The sequence below is a fragment of the Mirounga angustirostris genome, unplaced genomic scaffold (genome assembly GCF_029215605.1).
Source record: "Mirounga angustirostris isolate CCGP_5_RB_7025 unplaced genomic scaffold, mMirAng1.0.hap1 SCAF_8, whole genome shotgun sequence".
NCBI classification, from domain to species: domain Eukaryota; kingdom Metazoa; phylum Chordata; class Mammalia; order Carnivora; family Phocidae; genus Mirounga; species Mirounga angustirostris.
Window position 1 is genome coordinate 32,511,505 of NW_026991716.1, and position 20,215 is coordinate 32,531,719.

General features: G+C 41.5%; 1 protein-coding gene across 1 annotated transcript in view; it reads right to left on the reverse strand.

The window, feature by feature from the left end:
• Positions 1-9,917, reverse strand: part of SLC26A8 (solute carrier family 26 member 8) — an 81,047-nt gene extending 71,130 nt beyond the window's left edge. Inside the window, exons 1-2 of the mRNA XM_045866152.1 lie at positions 9,733-9,917; positions 4,070-4,209 (exon numbers count right to left, since the gene is read on the reverse strand). Coding sequence (XP_045722108.1) covers positions 4,070-4,209; positions 9,733-9,917 — 325 coding nt within the window. The remainder of the gene's footprint in view (positions 1-4,069; positions 4,210-9,732) is intronic.
• Between the last annotated feature and the right edge of the window lie 10,298 nt (positions 9,918-20,215).

The window sequence follows — 20,215 nt, forward strand, 5'->3', positions numbered from 1 at the left end:
TTATAAGACTTTTAGAAGAAAACATAAAAGAAAATCTTTGTGACCTGGGGGTTAGGTGAAAGTTCTTATATATGATAGGAAAAGCACAATCTGTAAAAGGAAAGAAAATGGATAAATTGGACTTCATCAAAACTAAAACCTTTTGTTCTGTCAAACACACTATCAAGAGAATGAAAAGATAAGCTACAGACTGAGAGAAAATATTTGCAAACCACATATCTGACAAAGGACTTGTATCCAGAATATATAAAGAAGTCTCAAAAATTAACAATAAGAAAATAAAAATTTTTTTCCACTTAAAAAATGGGCAAAGGAGTTGAACACTTCACTACAGAGGATATGAGGGTAGGGGTGCCTGGGTGGTTCAGTTGGTTGAGCGTCCAACTCTTGGTTTCAGCTCAGGTCATGATCTCAGGGTCATGAGATTGAGCCCCACGTGGGGCTCTGTGCTCAGTGCGGAGTCTGTTTGAGATTCTCTCTCCCTCTCCCTCTACCCCTCCAGCTAATCTCTTTCTCTCTCTCTAAAATAATAAATATATAAATATCTTTTTAAAAAGGATACGAGGAGAGCAAACATGAACATGAAAAGATGTTCAACCTCATTAGCCATAGGGAAATACAAATGAAAACCACAGTGAGACATCACTACATACCTCTTAGAACGGCTACAATAAAAGATAATAAAAACTGGCCTTCATCAAAATGAAGAATTTTGCTCTGTAAATACTCTGTTAAAAGGATGAAAAGACAGGCTATGGATTGGGAGAAAATATTTACAAAACACAAAAGACAAAGGACTAATATCTAAAATACATAAATAACTCTTGAATCTGAACAGTGAAAATGCAAATAATCCAATTAGAACATGAGCAAAAGACAAGAAGAGCCATTTCATTAAAATATACAGGTGGGGAATTAGCAAAGGGAAAGATCTTAAACATCATTACGCATTAGGGAAAGGCAAACTGAAACCACAATGAGGTCTCAGACACCCCTACTAGAATGGCCAAAAAAAAAAAAAAAAGTAGTGACAACACCAAATGCTAGTGAAGATGCAGAGCAACTGGATCACTCATAGATTGTTGGTGGGAATATAAAATGATACAACCATTCTAGAAAAAAGCCTGGCAGTTTCTTAAAAATCTAAAGATACAACTATTCTAAAATCCCAAAACTGTGCTCCTGGACATTTATCCCAGAGAAATGAAGACTATGTTCATTAACCTATGTACAGCAGCTATATTTGTAATAGCCAAAACCCAGAAACAATCCAGATATACTTTAAGTGTGCATGTTTAAATAAACTATGGTGCATTCATACCATGGAATACTACTCAGTAATAAAAAGGAAAAAAACTACTGATACATACAAAAACCTAGATGAATCTCCGGAGAATTAAGAAGAGTGAAAAAAAGGCAATCTCAAAGAATTACAAACTGTATGACTCTATTTCTATAAATTTCTTGAAATGATAACATTCTAGACATGAAGAACAGATTAGTGGTTGCCAGGGTTAAGGAGGGGATGGGGGCAAGGGGCAAGTGGGGGTAACTATAAAAGGGCAATGTGAGGGATCCTTGTAGTGGTAGAAATGTTCTGTATCTTGACTCTATCAATGTTAATATCCTGGTTGTGAGATTGAACTATAGTTTTTAAGGTGTTACCACTGGGGAAATGGAGAAAGGATACAAGGAATATCTCTGTAGTTTCTTACAAATGCATGTGAATCTATATTTTTTTAAAGATTTATTTATTTATTTGAGAGAGAGAGAGAGAGCACAAGTGGGAAGGAAAGGAGGGAGAGGGAGAGAGAGAATCTCAAGCAGACTCCACGCTGAACATGGAGCCCACATGAGGCTCAATCTCATGACCCTGAGATCATGACCTGAGCTGAAATGAAGAGTCGGACACTCAACCAACTGTGTCACCCAGGCACCCTTGAGAATCTATAATTATCTCAAAATAGGAAGTTTAATTAAAGAATACAAACAACATCAAGTGAAGGGCGTGGAGGAACTAGAATTTTCTACATTGTTGGTAGGAATGAACAATGGTAGGTACAGCCGCTCTGGAAAACAGTTTCGCAGTTTCTTATGATGTTACACACACAGCTACCATATGACCAACAATACCACTCCTGGGTATTTACCTTAGAGAAATGAAAACTATGTTTTCCGAAAAACCTGTACCTGAATGTTCATAGCAATTTTGTTTGTGACAACCGAAAACTAGACATGATCTACCAACAAGTGAATGGGTAAACCAGCTGTGGTACAGCCATGCAATGAACAATTACTCAGCCATGAAAAGGAGCAAGCTTTCCATGCATATTACAATTGCCATTAATTTCAAAGACATCATGCTGAATTGAAGAAGCCAGCCTTCGAGAGTTACAGACTGTCTGAGTCCATTTAGACCATATTCTCAAAAAGACAAAACTGTGATGATAGAGAACAGATCAGTGGTCAGGGGAGGATGGGACTAAAAGGAATGGCATAAGAGTGTTTTGGGGCCGATAGAACTGTTTGTATCTTCATTGTGTTGGTGGTTACATAAATTCATACGTGGGTTTAAATTTATAGACTTAAACACCAAAAGGATGGGGCGCCTGGGTGGCTCAGTCGTTGGGCGTCTGCCTTTGGCTCAGGTCATGATCCCAGGGTCCTGGGGTTGAGCCCTGCATCAGGCTCCCTGCTCGGTGAGAGCCCTGCTTCTCCCTCTCCCACTCCCCCTACTTGTGTTCCCTCTCTTGCTGTCTCTCTCTCTCTGTCAAATAAATAAATAAAATCTTAAAAACACAAAAAACAAAAAACAAATAAACAAAAAAAAACCCCAAAGGAAAGAAAGTCAATTTTACTCCAAGATAATTAATTATTTAAAAAGGGATCCCTTTTCTCCAACTAACAGCCTTGTGCCAGAGTTGGATATTAGCTACCACTTGCCCTTTGCTCGGCCTCTTTCGTGCTTTGTATGACCTGTACCGTCACAGGTTTCAAACCTGTCTGATTGGTCCCAGAAGAATAAAGGAATAGTGTTTAAATACTATGTGGGGAATTGCAAACTACTATGAGTAAAGGATTAATAAAATCTTTTCTCTTTGTCTGTGGATAAATTTGATATTGGGTTAACTTTCTAGCTGTTTCTTTGGAAACCTGGTAAAGGTGAAATGTCATCTGTTACCAGCCAACACTGGTTATGGCAAAAATGAGCCTGATTAGTCTACTATATCTGGACCAAGATGATCGGTGAATGAAGGATAAATATCCAGTGGGAATTGTTAGCTTTGAGCTGCTCTGAGCACAATAACTCTTGTAACTGGGCATGCCATTTGTGGGACCCTGGAAGCAACAGTTACGAGAATTACAAGAGATGTTGGTTCCTATTTGGGAAATGCGGCTTCTAAAGCCCATAAAACTCCTGTGCCTCTGTGTGATCTTGTTGTCTTCTATCTGAACTGCCACTTGGGAGACCAAAGAGTGGCCCCTGGACCGCTTTGTGTGTAACTTACTGAAGAGATGCTAGCATGCTATGTTTCCTATCTTTTACCTTCCTAAGGAAAACCAATGCCAACTGAGGTCTATTATAGTTGTGTGAGTATGAAATGACTAATTAAGCAAAAAAACCCCACAACCATTGAATGGGCATTGCAAATAATCTTGAAAGTATTCTATCTAAACTAACTGAGTTTTTTTTTTAAAGATTTATTTGAGAGAGCGAGTGAGTACTGGGTGGGGGAGGGGCAGAAGAGAGGGAGAATCTCAAGCTGACTCCCTGCTGAGGGCAGAACCTGACATGAGGCTCGATCCCACAACCCTGAGATCATGACCTGAGCTGAAACCAAGAGTCAGACGTTTAACCGGCTGAGCCACCCAGGCACCCCAAAACTAACTGAATCTTTAGGAACCACCCTGGAAGAGTTAGAAATCTGGCAGGTAAGGGAACAGATGGTAGTAATGTGAATAGAATTCACCTATTTTTTCTATTCATCTAACACAGGTAATTGTTTACTCTGGGTGAGCAGACAAGGTCTGATAGGTTGTGGGTGAAAAGGCTTCGAATGTTCCTTACCTTGGGGAATTTGCACAAGGCCAACAGTTAGACCAGCAAGTAAGTCTCCAAGAAGCCAATCCTTGAACCGATACAAACACATCCACTCCAGGAAAGGAAAAATCGTTAGTATGCATCTTAGGAACTTGTGCCATGAGCAGCTGTGAGGAAGAAGAACAGAGACTTGATAAGATTTTCCAAAGAAAAAGCCCACATAGCCAAGAAAAGACCCAGTGCATAATTGTTCCCATACAGCAGAATTTCTTGTCCGCACTACTGACATTTTGACATAGTGGACTAGATAATTCTATGTTGTCGTGGGTGTGTCCTGTGTACCGTAGGATGGTTAGCAGCACCCCTGGCCTTCACCCACCGGATGCCAATAGCATCCCCTCCCCTGGTTGTGACACACCAAAATGTCTCCAAACATTGCCAAATGTTCTGTGGGGGACAAAATCACCTCTGGTTGAGAACCAAATGCCATATATATATATGACAAGAACTAAGCCTTATAGTCTAGCATACAAACAGGATGTTTGGAAAGAATTAAACCTACCAATTTTCCAGTAGAAAAATGGACTGTTACTGCTTTCTCTTGATAAGGACAGTGTTTTGCGATGTGATATTGGTGGGAGGCAGGGGCCATTAACACATCCACATCATTCCCATATACCAATTTTCTTTACTGAACATTAACTCTATGTGGCTTTGATCTGTAGTATGTAGAAATTTATAGAAAAGGTAGGTAATGGAATCCTGGGTTTTAGGAGTTAGCCATATAAAGAAAAAGCAATAAAATAAAGCTTTTTTTTATCCTTTACCCTAGTGGACATCAATCAGAACAAATTTTATTATCCAAGGGACATTTGGCAAAGTCTGGAGACATTTTTGGTTGTCATACTGAGGGAGAGGGTGCTATTGGTATCTGGTGGGTAGAGGCCAGGGACGTTGCCACACATCCTATATAGTGCATAGGACAGCCCCCTCACCAGAGGTCCAAAATGTTAATGATGCTGAGATTGAGAAAACCTATATTAACCTTTAAATCATCTAAAACAGCAAACCACTGTTAATCAGTCAGTCAATTGGTTAATCAATCAACCAGTAAAACTAATTTGGTTTTAAATTGCTTTTCGTTATTTACATCTTAGTATGGGCTGAAAGCAAAAAGTGTGAAGGCTTTTCATGTATGAGCTATAGTTGGATAACTGGGATTTGACTATAGCAACAAATAGAACTTTAGTGTATGCAAAGCTAAAATGTGTGCTCACAAAGAATTTCACATGCTTGACTCTCACAACTATGAGCATTACTATCCTAAGGTAATTGAGGCCAAATAAGTGTAAGTGATTTTTCCAAGCCCCAGAGCTAGGGCTACAAACCAGGGCTTCTGATTCCTACTTCAGTGTTCTTGCCAATCTATTACCATCCATAGTTCATATCGACAGCTATTAAATTCTGTTTGGGAGCCAGGACAAAGACCATTGGTTTGGAAGGAACTTCACATTGCTATTTTTATGAGAGTCCCAGGATGTTAGGCAAGGATACCCACTGTATTCTCTCCAGTTATGACCCCCAAAGGAGAGAACAGAGCATGTCATGGGGACAATTTGTTCCTTCATCTGGTCCTGTCTCTCCTTCTCTCCATGTGCCACTGGGCAGAAGACAAGCCACCCAAGGCAGAGTCATCAAAGCTCGTTAGCATGGGAAAAAAAAAAATACAGTGGACATGGAATGATGAGGATCTAGAACTGAAAGAAAAACAAGGAAGGAGCTAGAGGGATAGGAATTGAAGCCAGTGGGGGAACAGTAGAAGCATTTCAACACGAATCTGGATTTTACTCAAGGCATCTTAAAAGTGAGGAATGTAAGAGTCGATGTGAAAGTACAGGGCACATTTTGACAAGAAAGGGAGTATTTGTAGTTGCTAATGGAAAGGGAGAAGATGAGGAAAGAGATGAGGTTTTCTGTAGAAAAGAAGAGGTGGTTGTGGCGCCTGGGTGGCTCAGTTGGTTGAATGTTGACTCTTGGTTTCAGCTCTGGTCATGATCTCATGGGTCATGAGATCAAGCCCCATGTCAGGCTCTGTGTTCAGAGAGGAGTCTGCTTGAAGATTCTCTCCTTCTGCCCCTCCTCCCACTTGCTTTCTTTTTCTCTCTCTCAAATAAATAAATAAATCTAAAAAAAAGAAGAGGTGGAGTTCAAAGATTTTTTTTTTTAACTAAAAACCCCCACCTATATAGTGTTTTTTATTTGCTAGGTGCTTTACAAATACTCTTTACATCCTCACAACCAAGTAGATGCTGGTATCATCCCCATCTTTACAGATGGGGAAACTGTGGCAAAGTAGGGTTAAATAGCTTACCTAAGGTCACGCAGTTGGGAAGCAGCAGAACTGGGATTCAAATCCAGGCAATCTGGCTTCTGAGCCTTGCTCTTAACCACAGAGTTATGCAACTTTTCATGTTAAAAATCCAAAAGTGGATGGGCGCCTGGGTGGCTCAGTCGGTTAAGCGACTGCCTTCGGCTCAGGTCATGATCCTGGAGTCCCGGGATCGAGTCCCGCATCGGGCTCCCTGCTCGGCGGGGGGTCTGCTTCTCCCTCTGACCCTCCCCCCTCTCATGCTCTCTCTCTATCTCATTCTCTCTCAAATAAATAAAATCTTTATAAAAAAAAAAAAATCCAAAAGTGGATACAATTGTGCGTTTCAGAAATAAGGAACAAGAACGGCTAGAAGAGCCCATGGGACGCAGAATTGATCAGATTTAAGTGTCTAAGGATAGGACAGGTTGGCGGGGGGTAGGCTGAAGTTTCTTTGGTAGTACCTTCTTATGATGAAGTAAAAGTCAGGAAAAGACTCTCCTTTTGTAGAGACAAAGTCAATGTGACCCTAAATCCCCTCTTTGACATATGACCTCTGACCCATCTGGAGTAGAGAACATGAGAATAGTGATGTAGGACTGGAGAGAGTCTCCAAGACCATAACTTTACAAAAGGCAGGATATGGACAAAGGAGAATGCCTCAGAGAAGGAAGGTCCACAATAGGGCTGTGTGGAGGACTTCTATCTTATTACCCAACACAGGCCAACCATGGTGATAAATCAAGGGATGAGAGAGACTGATAAATCCCAAGTTTGAGTGGGAACAACTTGAATACTTAGGGTTGATATAATGATGTAGGTTACAAAGGTCCTTAACCTGAGGCCTATGGACACCCCCCTCCCCATGGGCCTGTAGATAGAATTTGTAGGTATGTGAACTTAGGAAAAATTATACCTTTATTTTCACTACCTCCTAACTGAAATTTAGCATTTCTGTCAATTATGAATATTGACAACAAACCACTGTAGGATCGGCAGAACCTGACTTTGTTACCAATAGAAATCACAATATTTTCATATTACATTTTTTAAAATTGTTGCAGAGATCTTAAGATATTATTTATGTTCATCACTACCTTGAAATTATGGTAGTTATTAGATCCACATTATTAAATAACATAATTGTGGCATTTTAAAGTATTTTGATAACTATATTTCAACCTAACTGGTTTCCCTTATAATCCTATGTATTTTATGCATTAAAAGAATATTTTGGACAAGACGACACCATTCAATGAGGGAAAGAACTGTCTCTTCAACAAATGGTTCTGCGAAAATGGGATCTCCACATGGAAAGAATTAAGTCAGACCCTAACTTTATACCATATACAAAATTAACTCAAAATGGATCAAGAATCTAAATTTAAGAGCTAAAACTATAAAACTCATATAAGAAAACATAGAGGAAAATCTTCATAATCTTGATTTTCACAGTAGTGAAATATATGTATATATATCAAAGATGACGCCCAAATCACAGGCAACAAAACAAGAAAATGGATAAACCAGATCTCATGAAAATTAAAAACTGTTGTGTACCAAATGACACTATCAACCCACAGAAAAGACGATCCACAGAATGGGAGAAAATATTTGCAAATCATATATCTGATAAGGGTTTAATATCCAGGATATATAGAGAACTACTACAACTCAACAATAAAAAGACAACCTAATTTTAGAAAGGGCAAAGGAGGTAAATAGACATTTCTTCAAAGAAGGTATAAACAGCCAGTAAGCACATGAGGAGATCTCAACGTATTGAGTTATTAGGGAAATGCAAAAAACCAAACCAAACCAAACTCTACAATGAGATACCACTTCACGCCTAATAGGATAGCTATAATTTAAAAAAAAAAAAAAAAAAAGGAAAGGAAAATAACACAAGCTGAAGAGGATACAGAGCAAAAACACTTGCACATTGCTAGTGAGAATGTACCGTGGTGTAACTTGTATGAAAAAGTTTGGTAGTTCTTCAAAAAATTAAACATAGAGTCACCATAAGATCCAACAATTCTACTTTCAGTTATTTACCTGGAAGAGTTGAAGACATGTTCTCTAACAGATACTCCTATGCCAATATTCATAGCAGCATTATTCACAATAGCCCAAAGTGAAAACAACCCAAGGGTGCACCAACAGATGAATGGATAAGCAAAATACGTTATTTACATACAATGGGATATCATCTTCCATAAAATGAAATGAAGTACTGATCCATGCTACAACATAGTTCAAGTTTGAAAACATGATGCTAAGTGAAATCAACCAGATAGGAAAGTTAAAAATTACGTGATTACACTTAAACAAAATATCTAGAACAGGCATAGAGACAGAATGTAGAGGAGAGGTTACCAGGGGTGAGGAGGAGGGGAAAATGGGGAATTATTGCTTAATGAGTACAGAGTTTCTGTTTGGGGTGATGAGAAAGTTTTGAAAACAGTGGTGATTGTTGCAGAACATCATGAAATGTCATTAATGCTGCTGATTTGTACATTTAAGACTGGTTAAAACGGCCACTTTTCTGTTATATGTATTTTACCATAATTTTTTTTTTTTTAAGATTTTATTTATTTATTTGACAGAGAGAGACATAGTGAGAGCAGGAACACAAGCAGCGGGAGTGGGAGAGGGAGAAGCAGGCTTCCCGCCAAGCAGGGAGCCCGACATGGGGCTCGATCCCAGGACCCTCAGATCATGACCTGAGCCGAAGGCAGACGCTTAACGACTGAGCCACCCAGGCGCCCCCCATAATTTTTTTAAAGTTAAAAAAAAAATTATTCTGAAAAGATGTCCGTAAGCTTTACCAGCCTGCTAAAAGGTTCATAGCACAAAAACAGGTTAAGGGCCTCTGAACTGTAGGATCCACATAGTCCTGGCGGCTCTCCGAGGCAGTGAGTTCTACATTGTACGATTGTACAACTACAAATACTACATAGGCACCAAGGGATATGAGGTTAGAAGGATCTTCTTCTGCTACCACTAGTTAGTCCACCATCGCTGCTTTTGTTGTTGTTAAGAGACTGGTAATAGTAGTTAATCAAACAATGTATTTATTAAATATCATCCTTAGATGCTGTCGGGGACATCCAAGGACTTTGTGCCCAAGAAATTTATAATCAACAGGGTGTGACAGGACAAACCATACGCAAACAAACAACTGAAGAAAAATCACACAGCAACCTACGGGTCCCAATGACAGGAAATCAGAGGAGGAGGACAGAACCAGGCGCCAAAGGAGTAAAGTAGAATTTTGGTTCTGCCAGCCGGAAGGCAGCTGAATGACCCCCCCTACACCTACCGGCACTGGACGTGGTGTCTGAAGGTGGTGATGTCGATGTCCAAGTTCCCAGAGGAAATACTCTTCCTTCTGTGTTCCTGTTGAAAGATCTCCTCATTGTATATATCTCGCTTGACATCATATGTAAAAGAATTTTGCCTGTATTTATAGCCAGAACCCTGGGTGCTCCTCTCTGGTTGCAACATTCCTGGTTGAGTGGGAAGAGATCAAAGAAAAAACAATTTTAAAAAATCTAGATTCTTGGCACATTTTTATGGAAATAAAATTTCCATATAGTGGTATCTTATATTTGCATAACACATTGCTGTCTTTTTTTTTTTTTTAAGATTTTATTTATTTATCTTTTTGTGTGAGAGAGAGAGAGCACAAGCAGGGGGAGTGGCAGGCAGAGGGAGAAGCAGGCTCCCCGCAGAGCAAGGGGAGCCCGATGCGGGACTCGATCCCAGGACCCTGGGATCATGACCTGAGCTGAAGGCAGACGCTTAACCGACACACTCCTGTCTTAAAAAACTTTCTCTTATATAATTTTATACTCAAAGCCACCCTATAAAAAATGCAAGGTTTGTATTAGTCTCATTTTCGAAATGGGGAAACCTAAAAGTTTCAACAGCCTTGGCTGTTTAATAATTAGAGTCAGGACTAGAACCCAAGTGTCTTGCTAGGAAACCTAGTTTTCTTTATGTTCAATTATGTTGTCATGTTGCGGGGCAAATGATTAAGAGGTAAAAGTCAGTATAACCATCAATTTTCACTGGAAACACTGAAGATGAAGTGGTCGATACAGTATCTTCTTCCCTTTATCCTTTCCTTCTCTTCATAGCACTTGTTAGGACCTGATTCAATATTTGTCTATTGTCTGTTTCCCACACTAAAATGTAAGCCCATGAGGCAGGACTTTGTTCATGGCTGTATCCCCAGGTGCCAGAATATTACCTGAAAGTACCCAGTTAGTAGCACCATGGTGCAGCGAAAAAAACTTTGCACAGGCTGTCAGGAGACTGGGGTTCCAGCCCTGGCAGTTGTTCTAACTAGCTATATGATTAGGGGCAAGTGTCTGAGTGTCAGTTTCCTTTAGTTTTATGCATAAAATAACATGGCTGGAACACATGGTCTCTAAGGGTTACATTAAGCTTAAAAAATCTATATCATCCTCTCTTTTAGGAAAATGAGAAGGGGGAGTTACTGAGGATGGCTATAGATCCATTTCTGGGAGAAAGGATAATCATTTTTGATCATCTATGTTTTTTTTTTTAAGATTTTATTTATTTATTTTAGTGAGAGCGTGGAAGAGTGTGGGCAGGGGGATGGGCAGAGGGAGAGGGAGAAGGAATCCCAAGCTGACTCCTTGCTGAGAGTGAGCCTGATGCGGGGCTTGATCTCACGACCCTGAGATCATGACCCGAGCAGAAATTGGGAGTCAAATGCTTAACTGACTGAGCCACCCAGGTGCCCCTCAAGTAGTCCTTTTATGGGTGAAGCTAAAAACAAGTTTAATGTATCAGCAACTTTCTTTTCCTTCAAAATGATCATGTATCATCATCATCATCATCACCAGTATTTAGAGAGCACTTACTATATACCAAGCATTGCACTTGATTTTTTTCGTGAGTTATTTCACATAATTTCCATGACAATCCTAGTACTGCTATTATCCTCATTTTATGGGTGATAAAACCAATCAATTACTTTACACATTTTGAAAAGTTAACTAACTGGGCCATAGACATAGATTGTATTTTTACCCTCAAAGCACTGGGTAGCAGTCGTGTGTTGTATAACACCTATGTGTATAACACTAAAGATCACAGATTCAATGAAGTGAGAAGATTGGGGAATATAGAAGAGGATGGAATAAGTATTTTACAATGTATCACTTAAGAGAATTAGTAATTTGTGTTTTTCACAGAAAAAACAGAACTGTACATTAAAACGGGTAATATTTTTCCTTTTCTTCCCCCACCCAGAGGAATATTCATCCAGTCTTCCTCACTTTTCCCAAGTTATCTTTTTTTTTTTTTAAAGATTTTATTTATTTATTTGACAGAGAGAGACACAGCGAGAGAGGGAACACAAGCAGGGTGAGTGGGAGAGGGAGAAGCAGGCTTCCCGCTGAGCAGGGAGCCCGATGTGGGGCTCGATCCCAGGACCCTGGGATCATGACCTGAGCCAAAGGCAGATGCTTAACCACTGAGCCACCCAGGCACCCCTTCCCGTGTAATCTTACAATAAGCTTCCATTGCTAGAACATATCTCTTCCTGGCAACTGAGAGAGCCTAATTAACCTGCCAATTATACTGAGATTATAAAAACTGCCATCCAGGTCGGATCCAGGGTTTGGAATCCAGCATTTTCTTTCTGAAAGTGGCACCAAGGCAGGATTGCCACGAAGCAGGCAACATACAGACATCAAGGCACGAGGGAACAGTGGGACTGATGGAGGCAGCAACAGCCCTTCGGCTTCAGCAATGGCGGGCACGGGGCATGTGGGGCCCAGCCAGGCCAGGTCTGATCTTTCTCAAGATGAGCAACAGTTGCAGATTTTTATCTGAAGTCTTCTGACTTTGAAATGTTGTCAATTACTTTGTACTTTTTTTTTTTTTTAATACAGCACACTTCTAACAAAACCCCTCTGCAGGCCAGATTCAGCCTGTGGACCATCAGTGTGTGATCTCTGTACCAAGAACCTTGTTGTCGAAGACGCAAAATACCCTCGTCTTCTCCCATCACAAATTATAGTTTATCCCCCAAGAATTTCTCTCTCTTTCCAAGCTAAAGTAGTTGTATTTTCTGTTGTCACACCCTTTGGAGGTACCGAATCCCATTAGTTCACTTACAGAAAGTAAGATTTCATTTTATTGTCTTCAATCTATATCATTTATATTTCGAGAGGTAGCTCCCATCTACTAGACTAAGTGTGTCTGCTTTTATTTTCACAATTTTATAAATTTCTACCATATGTACTCTTGGCTTTCATTTGTTTCTGACTTAAGAATTCACGTGCTATTTCATCTGTGGTCAGTTAATCTAGTGTTCAACAAACATTTGCTGAATGCTAGGTGCTATGGGGATACAAAAGAACAAAGACTCTATAGTCTAGTAGAATAAAAATTCCAAAATATAGTGCTGTAGGAGTTGAAAGACAGGTATTAACATTTATTGCTGCCCTGCCATATGCCAGGTTCTTCACACCCATCATCTCAAGAGAGGCACTATTTTCCTCATGATGATTATACCCATTGTACTGATGAGTTTAGTGAGTTTCTCAGTCATACAAGGCTTAAACAGCACAGCCAGAACCTGAACCCCATCTTTCTGATTCCAAAATACATGCCACATCCTAATACCATGTGATCTCCTACAGAGCGGGATTATTAATTCCAACCTAGGGGGATGAGAAAAGCCTCCTGGGGGAGATATGAGCTCTGCTCTGTCTAAACTGGGGGCAGGGAGGAGAATAAGGTATTGCAGGAATAGAACAAGATAAAATTACAGAGATAATATAAAGTGAGTAATTTAATAAGTCTGAATAAATGGGCGCCTGGGTGGCTCAGTCGACTGAGTGTCTGACTCTTGATTTCCGCTTAGGTCATGATCTCGGGGGTGTGAGATCGAGCCCCGCTTTGGGCTCTGTGCTCAGCGGGGAGTCTGCTTTAGTTTCTCTCCCTCTCCCTTTGCACCTCCCCCTCTGCCCCTTGCCCTGTTTATGCGCACTCTCTCTCTCTAAAATAAATAAAATAAAACAAATCTTTAAAAAAAAATAGATTTGAGTAAAGTCAGTGTCAAGCCCAAAAAAGTAGGTTGAGGCCTATTCCTGGAGGATCTTGAATAGCTGGGTTGAACTTGGACTTTTTAGCTATTTAAAGTGTTTGAAACAGCATTTCTCACAGAATTAGAACAAACAATTCTAAAATTTCTATGGAACCACAAAAGACCCCGAAGAGCCACAGCAATCTTGAAAAAGAAAAACAAAACTGGAGATATCACAATTCCAAACTTCAAGCTATACTACAAAGCAATAGTAATTAAAACAGTATGGTACTGGCATAAAAATAGACACATAGATCAATGGAACAGAATAGAATAGAAAGCCCAGAAATAAACCCACAATTTTATGGTCAATTAATCTTTGACAAAGGAGGAATGAATATACAGTGGGGAATAGACGGTCTTTTCAACAAATGGTGTTGGGAAAACTGGACAGCCGCATGCAAAAGAATGAAACTGGATCACTTTCTTACACCATACATAAAAATAAACTCAAAATGGAATAAAGACCTAAGTGCGAGACCCGAAACCATAAAAATTCTTGAAGAGAGCACAGGCAGTAATTTCTCTGACATTGGCCATAGCAACATTTTTTCTAGATATGTCCCCTGAGGCAAGGGAAATAAAAGAAAAAATAAATTATTGGGACTAAATAAAAAATTTCTGGACAGTGAAGGAAACAATCAATAAAACAAAAGGCAACCTACAGAATGGGAGAATATATTTGCAAATGACATATCTAATAAAGGGTTAGTATCCAGAATCTATAAAGAACAGATACAACTCAATACCCCAAAGATAAATAATCCAATTAAAAACGGGCAGAAGACATGAACAGACATTTCTCCAAAGAAAACATCTAGATGACCAACAGACATATGAGAAGATGTTCATCATCACTCATCATCAGGGAAATGAAAATCAAAACTTTAATGAGATATCACCTCACACCTGTCAGAATGGCTACAATTAAAAACACAAGAAACAAGTGTTGGCAAGGATGTGGGAAAAAAAGGAACCTTCTTGTGTTGTTGGTGGGAATGCAAACTGGTACAGCTGCTGTGGAAAACAGTATGGAGGTTCCTCAAAAAATAAAAAATAGAACTACTCTACAATCCAGTAATCGCACTATTGGGTATTTACCCCCAAAATACAACACTAATTCAAAGGGATACGTGCACCCCTATGTTTATTGCAGCATTATTTACAGTAACCAAACTATGGAAGCAGCCCAAGTATCCATCAATAGATGAATGAATGAAGATGTAGTATATATATATATATACACACAATGGAATATTATTCAGCCATAAAAAAGAATGAAATCTTACCATTTGCAACAACATGGATAGAGCTAGAGAGTATAATGCTAAGTGAAATAAGTCAGGGAAAGACAAATACCATATGGTTCCACTCATATGTGGAATTTTAAAAACAAACGAGCAAAGGAAGAGAGAGACAATCAAGAAAATTCTACTATAGAGAATAAACGAATGGTTACTAGAGGGGAGGTGGGGGGACGGGTAAAATAGAAGATGGGGAATAAAGAGTACACTTACCATGATGAAAAAAATAAAGTGCCTGAGCAGGACTAGTAATATGCACAGGGAGGTTCTTTGTGAGGATGAATGGTGGCAGTGGTATGGTCTAGAGGTATACTGTCCAGTATGGTAGCCACTGGCTACCTGTGGCTATTTAAATGTAATTAAAATAAAATAAAACAACAAAAAAATCAGTTCCGCAGTTGCACTAGCTACATTTCAAGTGCTCAACAGCCACATGCAGCAGAGGTCACCCTACTGAACAGTGCAGGTATAAAACATTTCCATCATCACAGAAAGTTCTATTGGACAGGAGAGACTGAGGCAAAAAGTCCAAGTGGAGACCATTATTATTACTGTAGTTTAGGGCAAAAGTAATCAAGTCATAACTCGTAGGAGGGACCACAGTGAGGATGGCTAGTAGGACAGCAGGAAACCTGTCTTATGGGGCTTATCACATGACTGGCAAAAGGCATCGGGGTAAAACACATGATTTCCTTATTGGTTTTTGTTGTTGTTGTCTGGAGTATGTCATCTCTGGAGTTTATCCAGATTCATTATGTCTTTGTGGATTTCTTAGAAATCCTAGTGGTTCATTTTCATGCACTAGCAGGACACTTGTGACAAAGTATGATGACAAGACGCTCCTATTTACTAGAGCAGATGCAGTTTGATGTGGAGAAAGTGGTGCATTTCAGAAAAAAGTTATCAAACTACACTGATGGGATAATATACCTTTCAGCTGAGACGCAGTGCGAGGCGGGTGGGGGTCTCTGTTACTGATTCTGAAGGCATCAGTGTGATGAGCCTCTGTATACAGTGTGATCAACAACATGCTAAGCTCTACCCATAATCTTGAAGGTAAGTGTCCACTTATAAAACAATTCCCTGGGGTGCCTGGGTGACTCAGTCGGTTAAGCCTCTGACTCTTGATTGTCCCAGCGCTGGGCTTGTGCTGGGTGTGGAGCCTGCTTGAGATTCTCTCTCTGCCCCTACATGCCCCTTGTGCATGCTTGATCTCTTAAAAAAAAAAAAAAAAAAAAAAAAAAGAATGAAAAAGAAAAAAAAAGAAGACAATTCCCTGTTGCTTCCTGACATCAGACAAAAGATTTAGGTGGGTTGACCATGGGTCCAAAGTTCTTAACATTTCATTTTCTTATTCTAAAATGTGATTCTGGGCATCGGGCTTCCCTACTAACTAAAATTATTTTAATCTGTGTAGCCCACACTTGGTTCCACACAAATAGCGTCAGCATCATCTGAGAACGTGTTAGAAATGCAAATTCTCAGGCCCTACCTAGCAAGACTTAATTATCAGAAACTCTAAGGATGGGCCAGCAGTTGGTTTAAGAAACCCTCCAGGTGATTCAGATACATAGTCAAGTATGGGGACCACTGTAAATGCAGCCAATTATCTTTACTTGGTCAGTCTTTCTGTGCTAACTTTGGGGGCATTGTTAAAAACAGACACTTTTGACATAGCCCCTGCATCCCACATACTACCCCTGTCTATCCGGCCATCCATTGATTCATTTACATAATGTGTTGAAAGTATTTTAAAAAGCCAAGAATAAAAAATTTAAATAAAACCCAATTTTCTGACTACTGACCTGATAGAGATGAAATCCTGAACCTTAGTTTAGTTGTAAGAATATCTTTCCCCTCATAGCCTCATCTTTCTTGTATTCTCTATAATCATGGTAAGGTAAAATTCACTTCCAAAATTTCAAATAAGCATTTGTAATTCCATCAGACACAGCAGCCCTTTGCCCGTTACTACCTCATTTTTATAGGGAATGTATTTGGAATATACAAAAGGCACAGGCGAGGTGCATTGCTTTTAATATCCTTCAGTCACGCTGTCTGGTGGCTGGGGATGAATAGTAAGTCGACAGCCCTCAAGGAGCTGACCATCGGACACATAAAAAAACTACCTTTAGGGCGCCTGGGTGGCTCAGTTGGTTAAGCCATTGCCTTCGGCTCAGGTCATGATCCTGGAGTTCCTGGATAGAGTCCCATTTCGGGCTCCCTGCTCGGGAGTATGTCATCTCTGGAGTTTGTCCAGCTTCATTATGTCTTTGTGGATTTCTCCCTCTGACCCTCCCCCCTCTCATGTGCTCTCTTTCTCTCTCTCTCAAATAAATAAATAAAATCTTAAAAAAACCACAACTACCTTTAATGCGACTTGGTGAGACTATTACCAGTGGGGTGTGTTGGAGAGAAACTCGCTGTCGGGGTGGGGATGTTGGAGAAGCCTTCAAAGGGGGGTCCCTGATATATTAACAAGAGTCAAGAGAAGGGGGCCAAAACAGGTGGGAGTGGGGGCTCAGTCCGAAGGAACAAATGAACAGAGCAGTGAGGTCTGAAAGCAGAAAGCGCGCCTGGGCACAGAGGGTGCGGTGGTAGGGAGAGGCCTCGGGCTGCAGACAACTCAGACTAACGAGCCTGCGAGAATTCGGTGCAAATCGCACGCATCGCCTCTAGTCCTTGCGTTGCGGTTCCGCGGCCTTTCGTAAGTAGAGACGGTGCCTCAGAGAGAAGCTCTCGGGGACTACCGGCATTCATTCATTTCACCAACACTGCCTAGCGCCCCGCGACGCGTCTGGCCCTGCGGGTGACGGACGCAGCCCCCGCCCGGGGACTTCGAAGGGTAACGAGGAGCTGGTGCCCCGCACCCGGTCGCCCGCGTCCCGCTCAAACCTGCGGCCCCCGGCCCCCGGCGGCTCCCGGCCGCGGCTCCACCTGGTTCCCTGCGGGGGCGCGGGTGCGGGCGCTGGGGTCGGACGCTGCTCCGGCCCGGCTGGCGGCGCTGTAGACGCGGACGCCGGCGGTTCCCGAGCCGTTGAGGCCGAACCCGCGGGCGTTGTGGCGGGCGGGGGACCGGAGTTCGGGCGAGGAACGGCAGCAGGGGCCGCAGCGGTGGGGAGCCTGGAGGTGGGGGTACCCAGGCCGGGGAAGCCGCTTAACCTGTGCCATCTGGGCCTCCACTTGCTTTGGGGTTGGACTGCTCTTGACTGGGGGCCTTCTTGATGCCAGGCCTCGTGCCCCACACTTCACACACGGTAATTCACTTAAGTCACCCTATGACCTTGTCAGGTCAGAAGACGCAGGAGGAAACTGGAGGCTAGAAGGTCACTCAGGTCTCCAGCCTTAACTCTCTTCCCCGCGAGACTGGCTCCTCCCACTGAAGGACAGTCTCCTGCCCAGGTCTCTTGGGGGGCTCCCCCCAACGCCCCGCCCTTTAACCTTCTGAAGTTGACTCGGTCCCTGTCACTGTCTCTAACTACGCCCTGAGTCCTGCTTGGCCCAGTTGCAGTTTTACACTTGCTCGATTACTGTATTAATGTCTAACACATTCACTTTACCTATTCCTTCCTTTTTGTAGATTGTCATCCAATAAGGCAGGATTTTTATCTCTCATTAACTGCTATATTATCAGTGCCTAAACAATATGGTGGGTATAGTAAGTGCTCAATAAATCGTAAACCCCATGTAGGCGGCAACTGTGTTTTTGAAAGGACTTTAATCAGAAGTGCCTGGCCCCGACTAGGCATTCAATACATACTTGTTGAATGAGTGACTGAATGTGCTGCTTACTTCATTTTTGCCCTTTCAGTCACTCTCACCTCACTATCCCAATTTTTTGGATAATTATATGAATTCCTTAGGATTCCTACTTCCGAGTTTCCTCCCTTGTATCCATCCACTCATCATCTTGATTCCCCACTCCCACCCGCCATTTCTTCACAGTCACATTTTTGCTCTCACTTTCTCCTTCAACCTTCATTACTTCTTGGAAAGTTCCCTAACCCGCAGGTGGGCTTGGAACATTTTCAAGCAGCATGTCTTCATCGGGGAGAGAATCCAGGCTAAGCCACACTGAATCCCCCAAGAAAAGCTTTCCATGAATCACCCATGATTCTGGTTTTTGTTTTTGTTTTTCCTTGAGGAGAACTGAGGATTCTGCACCACCTCCTAAATTGAGATCATGGTCATTATTCATAATTTGTCCAATAAATATTTATGGGGTACCTATTATGTTCCAGGCACTTGCTAGATGCTGGGACAAGATAGGCAAAATCCAAGGGATGCGTAACACCAAAGAGAATAATCATGGTAAGTGCTGAGAAGTGTCCTGGCTTGGACCCAGTTACTTCTAAGAGAGACTGTGACAAGCTTTAACAAAGGAATACATTGGTAACAGTGGGGGTAGGTATGGGGTTATAATATCTTGCCCATTCACACTTTATTATCTTGTTCGGCTTTACAAATGACCCTATTAGGTGGGAATGTAAGGCAGGAATTATTTTTGCAGAAACTAGAACGAGGGTCTAAGAAAGGTCAATTGACTTGACTAATGCGACACTGCCAGAGGACCACTCTCTGCCTTGCTCTCCTTAATCTGAGAGGCATGAATCAAATGCCTAAGATCGTCTTCACTGGAAGCTTTAGAGCAGGATTCAGTTTCAAACCCTCAGAGTAATGTTTTCAAAAATCCTTGTCAAAGGGAGATACCGGAGACTTTCCTGAATCAGAACTACCTGGGGCATATTGTAAAAATGCGCATTCTTGGTGCCTATCACGGACCTATCCACTTAAACGCCCTGTGGGTCCTGGGACTTTGCATTTTTAAACACCCAAAGTGATTCTTCTGCACATAAAAGTTTAAGAACGCTAGGAGAGTTTGGATGGAAAACCTCATGCTCAATGCAGAGCTAATATTTACTTTTGGGATAGAGTTCGTCATAATCCGAAGATTAGGCCGTATGTCCTTGAGCAGATGGAATACAACAGCTTTCTGGCCAGAACTTTCCTTTTTTAAATGTAAGTATATCTTGGAAATTGGGAGTTCCGCTGAGCAGATGCTCGGCTGCTGGTGACTACGGGCAGTTCAAAGAACTTTTGGCTCTTTTCCCGACACCCTATTAGTCACTGTCGCTTTCCACCGTGGAGCCAGGCATTTGCCCCGCCGACCACGGAGGGGCGCACGCGGCATACGTTGCCACCTTATCCCTTCCTTCCCGGGTCCGCCTTCGCGCCGTTAAGAACAGTCCCTGAGAGTTCCTGCCTCTGGTCTCCAGCTGTTGCTCTTTTCTCGCGAGAAGTGCTCCTCCCATCCTCTCCCGTCGTCAACCCCCTCCCATGGGCAGGTTCCATATTGGGTAAAATCTCGGCTC